At 38.3% G+C, this 16,391-nt stretch overlaps 1 protein-coding gene across 1 annotated transcript; it reads left to right on the forward strand.

Moving 5' to 3' along the window:
• The first annotated feature begins 2,703 nt into the window (after positions 1-2,703).
• Positions 2,704-8,535, forward strand: LOC131662390 (uncharacterized). The gene has a single exon (XM_058932162.1). The coding sequence runs from the start codon at positions 2,994-2,996 to the stop codon at positions 8,295-8,297; it is 5,304 nt and encodes a 1,767-aa protein (XP_058788145.1). The 5' UTR covers positions 2,704-2,993; the 3' UTR covers positions 8,298-8,535.
• The last annotated feature ends 7,856 nt before the right edge of the window (positions 8,536-16,391 follow it).

Raw genomic sequence — 16,391 nt, forward strand, 5'->3', positions numbered from 1 at the left:
TATGAGGCCAACCTTTTTCTATTAATACTTTTTTCTTAAACTAACAATTTTCTAAAAAAACCCTAATTACACCCAACAATTGACTTTTTATTTCACATATTTTTTTATTTTTAAAACCTAAAGTCCAAATAGGCCCCATTGAGTACAAGGGAGGAAAAGGGTGCCTAATACCTTCCCTTTTCCTAAATTACCTAGTGACCCAGATTTCACCAATTTAAAAGTTTTTTTTCCCTTTTTACCTTTTAAAATAAATTAAGGGTAGCGACTCTGTTTTTTATTAAAAATTTTAAGCTAGTTGGTACAATGTCTAAGATGATTTATCTCTTTTTCAAGTTCCAAAATTAATTATTTTGGAGAGCAATCTTCTTAGTCGCATTTATAGAATTAACACACATATCATTAAACACTTTTGAAAATTCATTATATGAATATTCATCATTGGGTTTAGAAGTATATACCTTTAAAGTTTAACCTTACTTATGTGTCATCAAACATAGGTTGACACACTCATCATCTGAACTTGAGCAAGAATCTGAGGAGGAACTCTCATCCCCTTCTTTCCAAGCGATATAGGCTCTACGACCTTTGAAATTCTTTCATTTAATCTCGTAGTGTTCCTTATCTCTATTTTTATGATGCTTGGTGAGACTTGGGCAAGTAGTTCTATAATGTCCCAAATTTCCTCACTCATAAGGTGTAATATCATCATCCTTTTTCTTCTGATATTTCTTAGGCGGGTGAGTATTTCTGAAATTTACCAATCCTTTGTTGGAATGCTTGAGCTAGTTTTTTTAAGTATCTATTATAACGTTTGACAAATAAACCCATCTCCTCTTGTTTAAAAGTTTCATCGTAAAATTTGTCACTTTCTTCCTTTGATTTACTATCTTTAGATGTCAAAGCTTTCAAAGAAAGATCTTGTTTCTCTTCTTTCCCTTTCTCTTTTTTATCAAACTTTACTTCGCTATCGGCGAGTCATTTCAGTTTATTTTCATGCTCGGCTGTCATACCCCAAAATTTGCCCTCTTATATTTACCAATATCACTTTATTTCAAATGAGTGAAATGGTACATTTGGTAAGAGTGTAATGCTTGCAGGTACAATGTCCCGGATTCGAATCTCACCTCCTTCAATTTTTTATCCTTTTTTATTTTTTTATTTTTATTTTATCTTTTATTTTCATTTTTTCAATTTTTATAAATATATTAGATTTATTAGTATTAATATTAGTTATTTGTTTTTTTATTATTAGTTATCATCATATTTTATTATTTTAGTAAGTTTATAGTTTTATTTTTTATAGACTTATCGATTAAGTTTTATTAGATTAGATCTAAATTATAACAATTTTGTCATTATTATTAAAATCATTCTTATTAGGTTATTATTAGATTATGTTTTGTATTATTATTTACTTAGTTATTAGAAATTATTAATGATTAGAGAAAAAAATCAATCAACAAAAAAGAAGATCAAATCACACGTTTTATTAGTTCTGAATTCTCATCATCCAAAGATTCAACAAAATCAATCAAATTCAATGCTCAGACCCTATGGTTCCATTATAAAAACAGAGTGCAAATTACATAGAAGAGGAATAAGGATTAGGGGGAACGAAAATCTGCAGACGGAATCACCCGAGAAGGACTCAAAAAATCGTAGCACTCCAAGAACTGGAAAATTCGGAATTAAATCGATTCAAGTCAATTTAAAGATCCCAGAGGCTTTATCGGCTCTCTCTGAAGCCGGCCAAATCGTTGCCGGCGGCCCAGGCTCCCTGAACCGACCCAGTCAAGCTCCACGGTTTGCTATTGCTTTTACGTTCGATTTTGATAAATCATGCATCATAAGCACGCATTGATAGTATATTTGTACTTAGAACGATGTTTTAAAGCTATCTGAATGGTTGAATTTAAGTTTGATTGCAGGATAAAGAACTCACCATTGTTAGGGTTCTTGTTCTTAGGATTAGGGCTTTTTAGTTAGAGCTAATTTCAGACCAAATTAACGGTCCCTTCGGAATCGTGGAGTTACATACAGTCAATCTGGGTTAGTCGTTTGCGTTTGTTGATGATAATTTGCAGGTTTAATGGAAAACAACCTATAGCCACGCAAGGATAACTGTGGCTAAAAGTCTGTAAAAAAAAAAGAATAAACGAAGGGGGAAGAGAAACAGTGATGCTGGGCACGAAGCGTTTCTTCCTCTTTTTTTATAATAAATTTCGTCGTTATTATTCGTATATATTATTTATGAAACATATAGTTATCATAACTTGTAGCCAGCACACTTGGCCACCAGAAGTGTTCATCATCCTTGCAGGCCAGGGTTTGATCCCTGGTGACGACGCCCTTTATTTTACTCCTGAATTTCGGTATAATCCAATACGCCACACGCACAGGCTCTTACCATACATCCTCGGCCCCATCCGTTGATCCTCACTTAGGCCGATCTGACGCGCATAAATGAGCTGCACCACCATAGGCCTCTCAAATGCACCACACTGGATCAAAACGCTAAGTTTCCAATTTTTTTTATATTTAATTGCATAATCTTTTTTTTATTTTATATATATATATATATATATATATATATATATATATATATATATATATATATATATATATATATATATATATATATATATATATATATATATATATATATATATATGATAGAAGGCCCAAGCGGATATTGAAGAAACCAATTTGGATGCAAGACCATATTTCTTATTAATTAAATTCTGTAATTTCTTTATGTTTTCCTCTAAGTGGCTTAGGCCCATCTTTATTTTAACTCAGGCCCAGCAGCCTTGAAACTATGTTTTAACCTAGTATTTATACTCTTCTTAGAGTAAATGAAGGGAACGGAATTTTGAAGTCATTTTATTTTTCTTAGTTTAAATTTTCTTACGTGAGTGCTATGGTGAAACCCTTCCTTGGGAAGTAGCCGCAGAACCTTTCTTCTATCATTGGTGCTTTCATCACCATCCTCAATGCCTCCTAAAAAAGACACCACAAACCCTACTGACCTTGATGCCTCTATTCAACACACAAATTTACGGCTGGATGACCTTATTTTGGCTAATCGCAACTTCGAAGCTGCCATGGAACAAGACAACCTAAACCTCACCCGACAGATTGGTGAGCTTGACAGCAGCGTGACCGACAGGCTGCAAACAGGTTTTGCGGAACTCAGCAAACAGCTTACACAGCAGCTCAGCCAACAGTTTGCTGCCATGGCAGCCACTTCATCTCCCAGCAGATCTGCGACCCCAGGTATCGCTAGCTCACTCTTACAGCCTTCCAGTTCTGAAAATGTAGTCATCAGCACTTCATTTCCCTTGCTGCACATACCACTACCCTCTAGTCAACCTCTACACCGTAACAGCCCCTCAACCACCCAACTTTCCAGCCCCCAACCACAACCACCACCCTCTTTTTCCCCAACTCAGCCCACGATTCCTTCGAGCAACACTGTTTTTACCACCTACACACCAGTTTCTTTTCAACCCACAAATACCTCTTTCCAAATACCCTTTTCCCAACCTTTTCACACCGCCCCAACTCCTTCCCCTTTTGCCCAACCCAATCAATTTTTCCCACAATCTTCCAATCAAAACCCTCATACTCATCAACCTATACGTAACCCAAAAATTGAATTGGGAATTTTCGACGGCACGGATGTTTTAGAGTGGCTATTTCAATCCGAACAATTTTTTGGGTTTTACAACATTCCGATTGAAAACAGGTTACCTATGGCTGCTTTTTATATGAAGGGAGAAGCTCTAAGTTGGTATAAGTGGATGTTTCAAAGCCATCAACTAACAGATTGGCATAATTTTGCTAGAGCACTTGAACTACGTTTCGGTCCCTCAACATACGAAAATCATCAAGCTCAGCTCTTTAAGCTACGGCAACATGGCTCGGTGGCAGAATATCAAGCTAATTTTGAGCGTTTGGGAAATCGGGTTTTGGGATTACCTTCCGAAGCCATCCTTAATTGTTTCATATCCGGTTTGATTCCGGAAATTCGTAATGAATTAGCTATTCACCAACCCTTTTCTATTTCCCAAGCAGTGGGACTTGCTAAACTCATAGAGTCCAAGCTTAAGGACTTAAAACCGAAATTTCCTAAACACAATACCACTTTTCACCCACCCCAATCAGCCCAACTACCTTATCACAAAAACCCCAACCAAACCGCAACACCACCAAACTTCAACCACACCACTACAACAACACTTAACACACAGCCTGCCCCAAATCCTCCCACCCCTACAAATCGATTTCCCATCCGCCGTATTACCGCTGCCCAGCGTGAGGAACGCAGAGCCAAGGGACTATGTTTCAACTGTGATGAAAAATTTATTCCGGGTCATCGTTGCACAGCTGGTAAATTTCTGCTCTTAATGGTTGATGAGGATGACACTATCAATTTGGGCCAGGAAGATGAGTTACTAACAGAACTTGACATCACAACTGAACCAGAAGAAACCTATTTCCAGCTCTCACCGCAGGCAGTTAGTGGTCACTTCTCACCCAAAACCCTGAAATTCAAAGGAATCATCGATGGTCTGCATGTCACAGTTTTGATAGACACAGGTAGTACCCACAATATTCTTCAACCTCGCATTGCCAAACACCTAAAAATTCCCACGAAATCAATACCTAATTTTTCTGTGATGGTGGGAAATGGTTCACAATTGGATTGCTGCGGTTTATGCCCTCAGGTGCCTATTACCCTACAAAACCATCTTTTCTTCATTCCTTTTTATTTGCTTCCTATCGAAGGGGCAGATGTCGTACTTGGGATGGAATGGTTAAGAACATTGGGTCCTATACTTGCTGATTTCTCCATTCCAAAACTCTCCTTCACTTACAACAACAAAGAGATCACTATAACGGGAGACTCCAAAACATCACCTACACCCTCCTCATACAACCAATTGTGCCAACTATTACACACCGATTCGGTTGCATCCATCCACCTCCTAATTTTCCAGCAGACACCTGATAGCCCCCTTAATCCTGACCCACCTCTAACAAACCCTTTGGACACCCTTCCCCAATCCTTACCACCAGAAATCCACTCTGTCCTAACATCCCATGCTTCTATTTTTCAACCACCATCAGGCCTACCTCCGTCTCGGCCACATGACCACAGTATTCCCCTAACACCTAACACTAACCCTGTCAACATTAAACCTTACCGCTGCCCACACTCTCAAAAGGAAGCCATGACCACCATTATAAACGATATGTTACAAGAAGGCATTATCAAACCTAGTAACAGCCCTTACTCATCCCCAGTCCTGTTAGTACGAAAAAAAGATGGCTCGTGGCGTTTTTGTGTTGACTATCGCGCATTAAATGCAATTACCATTCCCGACCGTTTCCCAATACCAACAATTGATGAACTCTTTGATGAGTTAGGTTCTGCATCTTGGTTTACTAAGATTGACCTACGGTCAGGCTATCACCAAATTAGGGTTAATCCAGACGACACTCACAAGACAGCGTTCAGAACCTTTGATGGGCACTACGAGTTTTTGGTGATGCCCTTTGGGTTAACTAATGCTCCTAGTACCTTTCAGTCGGCAATGAACGATCTTCTAAGACCTTATTTGCGCCGGTTTGTTCTAGTTTTTTTTGATGACATACTCATTTATAGTTCTTCTTTATCTGATCATGTTACTCATTTGCAATTGATTTTAGATTTACTTTCTACTAATCAATTTTTTGCTAAATTATCCAAGTGTGTGTTTGCTGTTCCTAGTGTTGATTATTTAGGTCACATTATCTCTTCTCATGGTGTAACCCCGGACCCGTCAATAATTCAAGCAGTTTTGGACTGGCCGAAGCCACGCTCACTCACGACACTCAGGGGTTTTTTAGGCCTCACCGGCTTCTATCGACGATTTGTTCGTCACTACGCCTCACACGCCGCTCCCCTCACCGACTTGTTACGTTTCACTAAATTCAAGTGGAGTCCAGAAGCAGATACAGCATTTACAACACTGAAAAAAAAAATGACGGAAACTCCAGTTCTGGCTCTGCCTGATTTCTCCAAGCTTTTTGTTCTGGAAACGGACGCTTCTGCTGTGGCCATCGGTGCTGTCCTTTCCCAAGATAACCATCCTCTAGCTTTCTTCAGCAAGAAAATGTGCAACCGCATGCAGGTTTCATCCGTTTACGTGCGCGAGATGTACGCCATCACCGAGGCTGTAAAAAAATGGCGTCAGTATTTAATCGGTCGTCATTTTCATATCTTCACTGATCAAAAGAGTTTGAAAAATTTGCTAGTTCAGACTATTCAAACGCCGGAACAACAAAAATGGGCGGCAAAATTACAAGGGTTTAGTTTTGATATTTTTTACAAACCTGGAAAGTGTAATCAAGTGGCAGACGCCCTAAGTCGCATGCATGCTGAAGAAGAAGCTATACTCCTCTCAGTTTCTTCCCCAACCCCGTTGATCCTCAACCAACTTAGACAATACTACACCACAGATAAACAAGGTCAAGAATTGATTGCAAAATACAACTCAGACCCTCATATGCAAGTCTTATACAAATTCAAAAACAACATCATGCTCTATAAGGATAAGATTTACATACCTGCAATACCAGAAATGCGCCAACACCTTCTCCATGAGTTCCACTCCACTCCTTCTGCAGGTCACTCGGGTACCCAACCTACTCTTGCAAGACTGTCATCCTCCTTCAACTGGCCTGGCGTTTACAAAGATGTCAAACTCTTTGTCGAAAGTTGCTCCATTTGCCAACGCAACAAATACATGCCCAAAAGAAAACAAGGTTTACTTCAACCCTTGGAAATCCCGAAACAGGTTTGGGAGGAAATCAGTATGGATTTTATTACTCATTTACCTTCTTCCTTCGGCCACACTGTGATTTGGGTGATTTGCGATCGCCTGAGCAAATTCGTCCACTTTATTGCTTTACCTACTCATTTCACAAGTTCATCTTTGGCCACTAGATTCTCTTCGGAAGTTTGTCGGCTTCATGGGATTCCTATCTCGATCGTATCTGACAGAGACCCCCTTTTCCTGAGCGCGTTTTGGAAGGAACTATTCCGTCTCCAAGGTACTACCCTGAAACACAGCACAGCTTATCACCCGGAAACCGATGGCCAAACAGAGGTCGTGAATAGAAGTTTAGAAACTTACCTTCGCTGTTTCACGAATGATCAACCACGCAAATGGTTTAAGTTTCTGCACCTTGCTGAACTGTGGTACAATACATCTTTCCATTCTGCCATTGGGATGACACCCTTCGAAGCTCTCTACGGTAGACCACCGCCTACCCTCTTAGACTACACCACAGGTAATTCTGAAAATGTGTTAGTTGATAAGGTCTTAACCGATAGACAAGAAATACTTGACTCTTTGAAGAAGAATCTGACTAGGAGCAGAGAAAAAATGAGAGAACAAGCAAACAAAAAGAGGATTACCTGTACCTTTGCCGCAGGCGACTTAGTTTTGCTTCGTCTAAAGCAGTATCGGCAGATCTCGGTGCACAAGCGCGATTCCCAGAAACTCTCCCCTAGATTCTTCGGTCCTTTCAGAGTTTTACGCAGCATCGGTGAGGTATCTTACGAACTCGACCTTCCTCCTTCGTCAAAGATTCACAACGTCTTCCATGTCTCCCAATTGCGTCGGTACAAAGGGGTGGATCCAAACCTTGATTTCCTTTCTCTTCCACCTGAAACGACATCTACACACACTTCAGACACGGAAGCTCAAACACAGCTAAGGAAGGAAATGGACGGCGAACAAAATACAACAACAGATTGGGAGTTACCTTTGCAGAAACCGATTCAAACTGAACAAGAAGGACTTTCGGAGGCTGGGTTTGTAGAACCCAAAGGAAAAGCGAAAGAAGTTTTCTCTGAGAGAAGAAGTGAGAGCACTTCATCTTTAGAGTCAACTGAAGAGTTCTTCCCAACTAATGCTCTAAATGATACCCCACGTGAAGTTATCTTGGGAACAGCTGAAGCGTGTTCCAAAACTCTGAGTTCCAAAGTACACACGGCTCGAGATTCAGCTAACAAAAGGGGACCGTTGGATCCTCAACGTATCTTTTCGAAGCAGCCTCCACCGAACACGTTGCAATCCAGCTGTTTCCCACCCATTTTCAGATGTGACTCCTCACTGTCTCCCACGGCCCCACTCACTACTCCAAATGACAATCCAGATTCTTCTACCCACAGCAAATCCAACGAACACAAGCCTATTCCTAATGCGCACCTTGAGGTCAAGGAGTTTTTTTGGGCCGGATAGTGGTGATAGAAGGCCCAAGCGGATATTGAAGAAACCAATTTGGATGCAAGACCATATTTCTTATTAATTAAATTCTGTAATTTCTTTATGTTTTCCTCTAAGTGGCTTAGGCCCATCTTTATTTTAACTCAGGCCCAGCAGCCTTGAAACTATGTTTTAACCTAGTATTTATACTCTTCTTAGAGTAAATGAAGGGAACGGAATTTTGAAGTCATTTTATTTTTCTTAGTTTAAATTTTCTTACGTGAGTGCTATGGTGAAACCCTTCCTTGGGAAGTAGCCGCAGAACCTTTCTTCTATCAATATATATATATATATATATATATATATATATATATATATATATATATATATATATATATATATATATATTTGTTTGACTTAGTTTTTTTTTTCTTTTACTAATAGAATTAGTTTTCTAAAATCTTTTTTTAATAATAATAATAATATTTATTTATTTATATTATTTATATTTATTATATTTATCTTTTTATATATAATACTTATTTATTTATTTTCTTTTACATATTTATTTTATTTATTTATTTTAGTTAGATTATTTATTTTAATATCTTTAATAAATTCATACTTATTTTATTTTAATTCATAAAATCATAAAAATGCTTTTGTCTGGTTATATTTATTTTCTTTTCTTCGATTTAATTAATTAGGTTGCAAAACCAATAATTAATTAAATCGATTGTGTTGCTATATTCAATTTACACCCGAATCAGGGTTTATGAGAATTTGCCCTACACTAAAATATTTCTTTTTCTGTATCTTTTTCAGGGTTGACTTTTCAAATGAACTCCGACTACGCGCCACGTCAAAACAAAAGCTAAGTTGTATCCTTTTCTTATTTAAATTTTCTTTTGCCTTTTAATTAGGGTTTGATTACCCCCGTCAATGAACTCCTCCTACACTTACTTTTTCCTTTTATTTTTCTGCCAATTATCAGATGATCAGGGTCAATGCTCAAGGCAAACCTTTGCTCATCAACCTTCATCAATCGAAGCTAAGTGTTTTTACCCTTCTTCTTTTATCATTTTTTTTATTGATTAGGGTTAACCGTATCTGACTTTTGAGTTGATGATGCACTCATCTACGTTTTATTTATTTTTCCCACCTTTTCAGGGTTTGCCAACCGCCATAGCTCGAATAGTCGGTAACCCTAAACCTTGATCTCATTTAAATTATTACTTGTTCATACCTATTGCTCTATTTCTCCCGCTGGTTTCATTCTCCCTTTCCCCTGCTGGTTTCACTTTCCCTTTCCCCGTTATTGTTTAATTATGTTGTTGATATTAATTGTTGTGGTTAGTAATCCTAGGGAGTGACAACCATTTAATTGAATTAGAATCACCTAATTATAAGATAAATAACTGAATTTAATCACGTGATTGTTGCACCCACGCACACTTTTTTGTAACCCCTCTTGTTGCCTGTTGCCTTTGTTGCCTTGTGTTTTTTTTTTTGCAGAATAGCCATGTCCCTCGAATACGAGGATACCTCAGCCATGTTGCCTCGATTAAGATCATGGGTCCCTAATGATGCTGCCTTCGATACACTAAACATGATCTCGACCCTCGGAAGTTGCCTACGAAAGGCTGAGGTATCCTCTGGCTGCCTACGAAAGGCTATTCTGGTTCTTCCCTTAGACTACCTGCCTCTCTATGGTATGGGACAGTCTTATGGCGAACGACATTGCGATGATCCTTCAACCTCCAAATGAAAGACTTCCTGCCCTCTTATGGTATGGATAGACCCTTTCACCCTGGAAGGCTAAAAGAACTATTTTCTACATTATTAAGGTAATTGCCCCTAATTGCCTTGCTCTGGCTATAAACTTTTTTTTCATATTCTTTCTCATAAACCTTCAAAATGGCTACGCTCATTTATGAGCTAAAGTCCATATTCACTTCTTCTACATTTCTTTTCAAAACTAAAGAGCAAAGCAATTAAGAGCCCATGGATAACCATGGATGCAAAGGGTGCCTTACACCTTCCCTTTGCATAAATTACCCCTCGAACCCTGTTTTCTTTAAAAAGGTTTTTCCTGTTATTTTAGCCTTTCTAATATTTGGATAAAATAAAAGTCGATGGCGACTCTTGCTTACCGCGACATTTCGATAAAAAGTTAGTTCACCGTATTACAGAACTGGCGACTCTGTTGGGGAATTTTCGATAAAAGAGGGGTTACCTTAAAAGTTTAGGATTCACTTAATTGTTTTCTATTGTTTGCTTTGTTTGTTTTATTTTTCAGGGGCATTTTGGGAATTAAATGAAGGACGAATCATATTCCTGGATTCTAGTACACTTAAGTTTAGGAGTGGCATAGTCATGGTGACCTCTTTCACATATGTGGGAGATGAATCAATAAGAAGTTCACACTTGAGTTAGGACTCCATAGCATATGCACACCTTTCTCAAATGAGGGAGGTCTATGTATGTGTCTGTGGGTGCGCCGGGGCTCAACGACCTTTAGTTACCCTTTACCCATCCTGGCCTTTAGGAACGTAGTGGGGGGACTACTCTTGACAAATGTTGAGAACTAGTCGCTACCCGATGCTACAATTCAGATAGGTTCTTTCTCAAAGTATCATTGCATGATGCGAATGTATCATGTCCGAGGGTGCTTTAGAAGGGCTGACAATTCTAGATAACTTATAGAACCTATTGCTGAAATCTCCTTATCCATAGAAGTAACTTTGGGAAGGACACCTGATCATACTCCATGCAAGCTGTAATACGGTGAACTGACTTTATTTGAAATGTACGGTTAAACATGAGTCGCCACCGACTTTTATTTTATCCAAATATCGGAAAGGCTAAAAGAACAGGAAAATACCTTTTAAAAAGATTTTGAGTTCGAGGGTAATTATGCAAAGGAAAGGTGTAAGGCACCCTTTGCATCCATGGTTTTCCATGGGCTCTTAATTGCTTTGCTCGTTTTCGAAACAAAAAAAGTTTAGAAATATAGAAGAAGAAAATAAGGACTTTAGCTCGTAAATGAGCATTGCCCTTATTGAAGATTTATGAGAAAGAATATGAACAGATTTTTTAGAGCAAGGCAAAGCAATTAGGGGCAATTACCTTATAGTTTAAAAAAACGTTCTTTTAGCCTTTCAGGGTGAAAGGGTCTATCCTTGCCATAAGAGGGCATGAAGCCTTTCATTTGGAGGTTGAAGGGTCGTCGAGTTATAGTTCGCCTTAAAACTGTCCCATGCCATAGGGAGGCAGGTAGTCTAAAGGGAAGGATCAGAATAGCCTTTTCGTAGGCAGCCAGAAGATACCTCAGCCTTTTTCGTAGGCAACTTCCGAGGGTAGAGGTCATATTAGTGTATCGAAGGCAGCATCATTAGGGACTTATGACCTTTATTTGTATCGAGGCAACATGGCTGAGGTATCCTCGTATTCGAGGGACATGGCTATTCTGCAAAAAAACACAAGGCAACAAGGCAACAGGCAACAGAGAGGTTACCCCAAAAGTGTGCGTGGGTGCAACAACCATGTGATTATATTCAATTATATTATCTTGTAATTAGTGATTCAAAGTTAATTACAATCTTGCACTCCCTAGGATTACTAACCATAACAATTAATATTAACAATAATAATGGGGGAAGGGAAATTGTAACCAGCGGAGGAGAGGGGAATTGAAACCAGCGGGATAAAACAAATAACAATAAATAACAATTAAAAACATAAGATATTAGAGTTTAGGGTTTAGGGTTACCGACTATTCGACGCCTTGGCAACTGACAAACCCTGAAGATTGGAAAAGAAAGAATAAACAGAAGGGTGAGTGCATTATCGGTTCGGAGGCAAACGAAATTAACCCTAAAGTAAGAAGATAAAGAATTTAAGAATGAATAAAGAAACGAAAGATACTTAGCTTTGCATTTGATCTGATATGGTTGGCGGTCGGAGGAAGCCTGAAGCATTAACTCTGACCCTCAGAGAATTGACAGAAAAATAACAGGAAATAGTATAAGTGTAGGAGGAATTCTATTGACGAGGGCACTAAACCCTAATTAAATAAAAAAATAAGGTAAATAAATATTTAAATACAATAATAGGGTCGGGACTTAGCTTCGTAATAGGCGCGACGCATAGTCGGAGGAAAACCTGTCGCTAACCCTGAAAAGAACACACAAAGAAATATTTCTTCAGTGTATGACTAATTCCCGCAAACCCTGATTCGGGCGTGAACTAAATAGAATGACATTTAATTAATTATTGGTTTTTCAACCTAATTAATTAAATTGGTGGAAAACAAATTTTGATTGAATATGTATTCTTAATTAGAATAAATTACTTATGATTTTGTGAAATTATATGAATTTATTAAACTAATCAAATAAAACATAATTGAATAAACAAAATAAAAGTTCCATTATAAATAAAAATATAAGTTTTATTATATATATATAGAAAAACAAATTTATTAAAAGGAAATTATAGAGAAAAAGAGAAAGAAAGAAAAAAACAATATATATGTATATATAAATAAAAACCGGTTTATATAATTAATAATAAAAAAATTTAGAAAAAAAAGACTTAACTTGGGATCTAGTGTGGCAGGCTTAGAGAGGTCCATGGTGTAGCTGCATATTCAGGGACGTTCGATCGACCTGGGCGAAGATCCAAAGGATGATGCGAGGAGATGCATGGTATGCACGTGGGGGTGAATGCACTGGATCAGTAATTGAAATTTGTGAGAAAAATTATGGCGAGAGTGGGAATCAATCCCACGTCTCTGCACTCAATAGCTGGTCAAGACGTCGCTCCACTGGACCACATGCGCTACGCTGTACACAAGACAAACAACACGCATGATATACAAACCATAACGCAGAGAAATTTAAAATGAAGCGCGCGTTTTGGCCTTCTTCTTCCTCGTTTATTCTGCAAAATAACACACTTTTAGCAACGATTGTCCTCCGTGGCCATAGACCTGCCTTTCCCCAACCTGCAAATCTTCACCAAAAAATACCAAATAACAATTCGATTTAACGTTATGCACCATCACGAACCCAATGGGATCATCAATTTGATATGGAATCATCTAGAATCCTAAATCCCCAAAATCACGACCTCGAACCCTAACCAAGGCGTATCATCATTCACGTACCAAACCTTGCAATTGATAATCCAAAAACGCTCTACACAATCATATGAATGTATGTGTATGCTCAAACGTTATTTAAGTCGCGTGAATCGGCAGAGAAGTGTTTGAGAAGAACTGTGCAAATCGTGACGTTCTTTGGCCGTGTTCTTGGTGCTTTCAGGCTCGATAGTGATCGGGATCGCTTCGGAGAGGCCTCAGGAACACTATTCGATCTCCGAAACTTCTTGAATCACGCTGCAAATTGGAATCCGATTTGCTTTTGCGTGGACTTTTCTTTGAGTTTAGCCAGAGCTTCTTTGTCTGCAATCCTTATCAAAAAATCCTCCTTGCGATTGGGCATCTTCAGTATATGTATAAGGAGTGAATTAGGTTAGTATTTGTGAGGTGAATCTTTGAGATTTATCATGGAAAGATTTGATATGAAACTTGCTAATTTTTTGAACATGATTTGTTAGAGAATGTGCTTCACCGTTTGCAACTTATTTTGGGCCTCTCATATAGCTTAAGTCTAGGTCCATCTATTTAACTAATTTATTTCATCTTTTATCTAATTTATTTTTGAACTTTTAAGAATAAAAATAAAAAATAAACTAATAAATAAGAAATAAAATCATGATGGAACATGAATAAACTTAAAAGGGCCCATATAAGGTTATCTTCATGTTTAGACATTAAAACTTAGGCCCAATAGCCCAAATTTCTGAGATTGCTTAATTTAGTCTTCATGAATCCCCTTAAAATCAAACAACTTGTACCACTCTTAACTTATTCGATTTTTCGTATGGAGATGATTTTGTGCTTTGGAGAGGAATGAACTTGTTCTGTCTTGAGTAATTACAAGTCAGGTGAGAAAAAATATCTTGGAATATGACGGGCAAATTTTGGGGTATGACAGCTGCCCCTGTTCAATTTTCTTATATCTGAAGATATAGACTGGCATGTGTGTCTGTCGGAGTCTGAAGGTAGAAGAGAATTGAACACTAGAATACCAAGAAATTTGCCCTAGCTGAAATAGGGACCTTTGTCGGAGATGGGCTTGAAGATGTCATCTAGTAAATCATGCATTAGATTATGTTTGGAGTGTTTGAGAAGTAGTTGTTTGAGTGTTAATCGTTACGGAACCGCCCGAGGTTACCGCTTTTAGATTTTGAAAAGTTGATTGTTTAAGGAATCGTCTGAGATATCGACTTAAATCTGAAGATAGATTGTTAAGGAACCGTCCAAGGTATCGACTTAACTTTGAAGGTGGATCATTAAGGAACCGTCCAAGGTATCGACTTAAATACAAAGGTAGATCATTAAGGAACCGTTCAAGGTATCGACTTAAATCTTGAAGGTAGGTTGTTAAGGAACCGTCCAAGGTATCGACTTAACTCCTAAAGGTAGATCATTAAGGAACCGTCCAAGGTATCGACTTAGATCTGAAGGTAGATTGTTAAGGAACCATCCAAGGTATCGCCTTAACTCCAAAGGTAGATCATTAAGGAACCGTCCAAGGTATCGACTTAGATCCAAAGGTAGATCATTAAGGAACCGTCCAAGGTATCGACTTAGATCCAAAGGTTTTTAAAATGTTTATTTGACTGCAGCGGTAACCTGAAAAAAGTAAAGTTAGTTTTTTATGCCATGTCATGATGCATGTAATGCGTTTATGTGACGGGATTCTCAAAATAAATGAGAACCTTGCATGTTATGTACGCACTCGTCGCGATGCATTATGTATTATGTATGAACATGTATGCAATTGTATGAATATGTTTATGATTTATGACATATGACTATGATTTGCGCTATTTGACACATCTTGATTGAGAAGGTGAATCTCCGTGTCATTGTAACTTTGATGTTTGATCCTATCTTGAAGATGCTCAGCTGGGGATTTATGATTTCTGCTTGGGGACGATCAGTAACTTGATGTACCCTGCTTGGGGATTAGAGATATTAATACACCATGCTGGAGAAGAGCAAAGTGTTGGAGAACCGGTAGTGTTGAAGATGTAAACTCTGTTGGGGAGTCATGTCTTTGTTGGGACGAGTATGTTTGAAGATATCTTCTTGAGAATTGCTCTGTGGGGATACGATCTTGTGGAATTGGAGCTGTGGGAGGGCATGGATGCCTTGAACATTGCCCCCAATATTATAGTAACTACCATTCCTAGATTTGTTTAGGACACATTGCTGAGTATTGATCACGATGTCAAGCTGGACTTGCATAGATTTGCCCCCGCTAGTAGAGACTTTGAAAAGATTCGCCTCGCGAGGACTTTATGAGACGTGCACTATGGGTGACATGCCCCTAGTAATCATAGGGCTTCAGATCTATTCGGATGCATGCCCCTGATTGTTTTGGCGCCCTTGAGAGATTCTCAGAATCTTGACTTGATTGCCCCAGATTGATCGGGCGAAGCGTGCCATGCCCCTTGTATACGTAGGAGACATTGCTTCTCGGAGTAATCTTGTCTGTTGGGATAACTTTCAGTCATTAGTTGTACCCTGTGCAAGTTCTTTCTGATGCTAACATTTGAAATTATGTAGCAGAATATGTTTAATAATGAATTCATGAGATGCAATGCATACGTCTGTCTTGATTTTTGAAAGCATTTAAACAGAAGATGTAAAAAAATGTGATATTTGTAAGAACATGATATTTGTAACAACGTGGTGTTTGTAAAAACGTGATATCAACTCGGCATTTGTGGTAAACCTTAAGGAGTCAGGATACCCTTTTGGTGACAATATGCTTTTGAACTAACCATGCTTCAATTAGGACTTTCAAGGGTTGTAACGTGGCTTGGTTCACGGTTTTAAGAAACAAAGGATAAAGGCTCAAAGCTTATTTGTACCCACCCCTTCTTCGTGATGATCTTCAGTCCTAAGCTCAGTTAATTCAACTTATGCGTTCAAGTTCCAAGAGACTTTTGGATTTGCACCTTTGATAATGTTGATGATTCACAAGCAAAGAG

The sequence above is a fragment of the Vicia villosa genome, linkage group LG3, assembly GCF_029867415.1.
Source record: "Vicia villosa cultivar HV-30 ecotype Madison, WI linkage group LG3, Vvil1.0, whole genome shotgun sequence".
Lineage (NCBI taxonomy): Eukaryota > Viridiplantae > Streptophyta > Magnoliopsida > Fabales > Fabaceae > Vicia > Vicia villosa.

Bases quoted from the DNA above. Each gene is read 5' to 3' on its own strand.
- LOC131662390 (XM_058932162.1), top strand. From the start codon at position 2,994: ATGCCTCCTAAAAAAGACACCACAAACCCTACTGACCTTGATGCCTCT.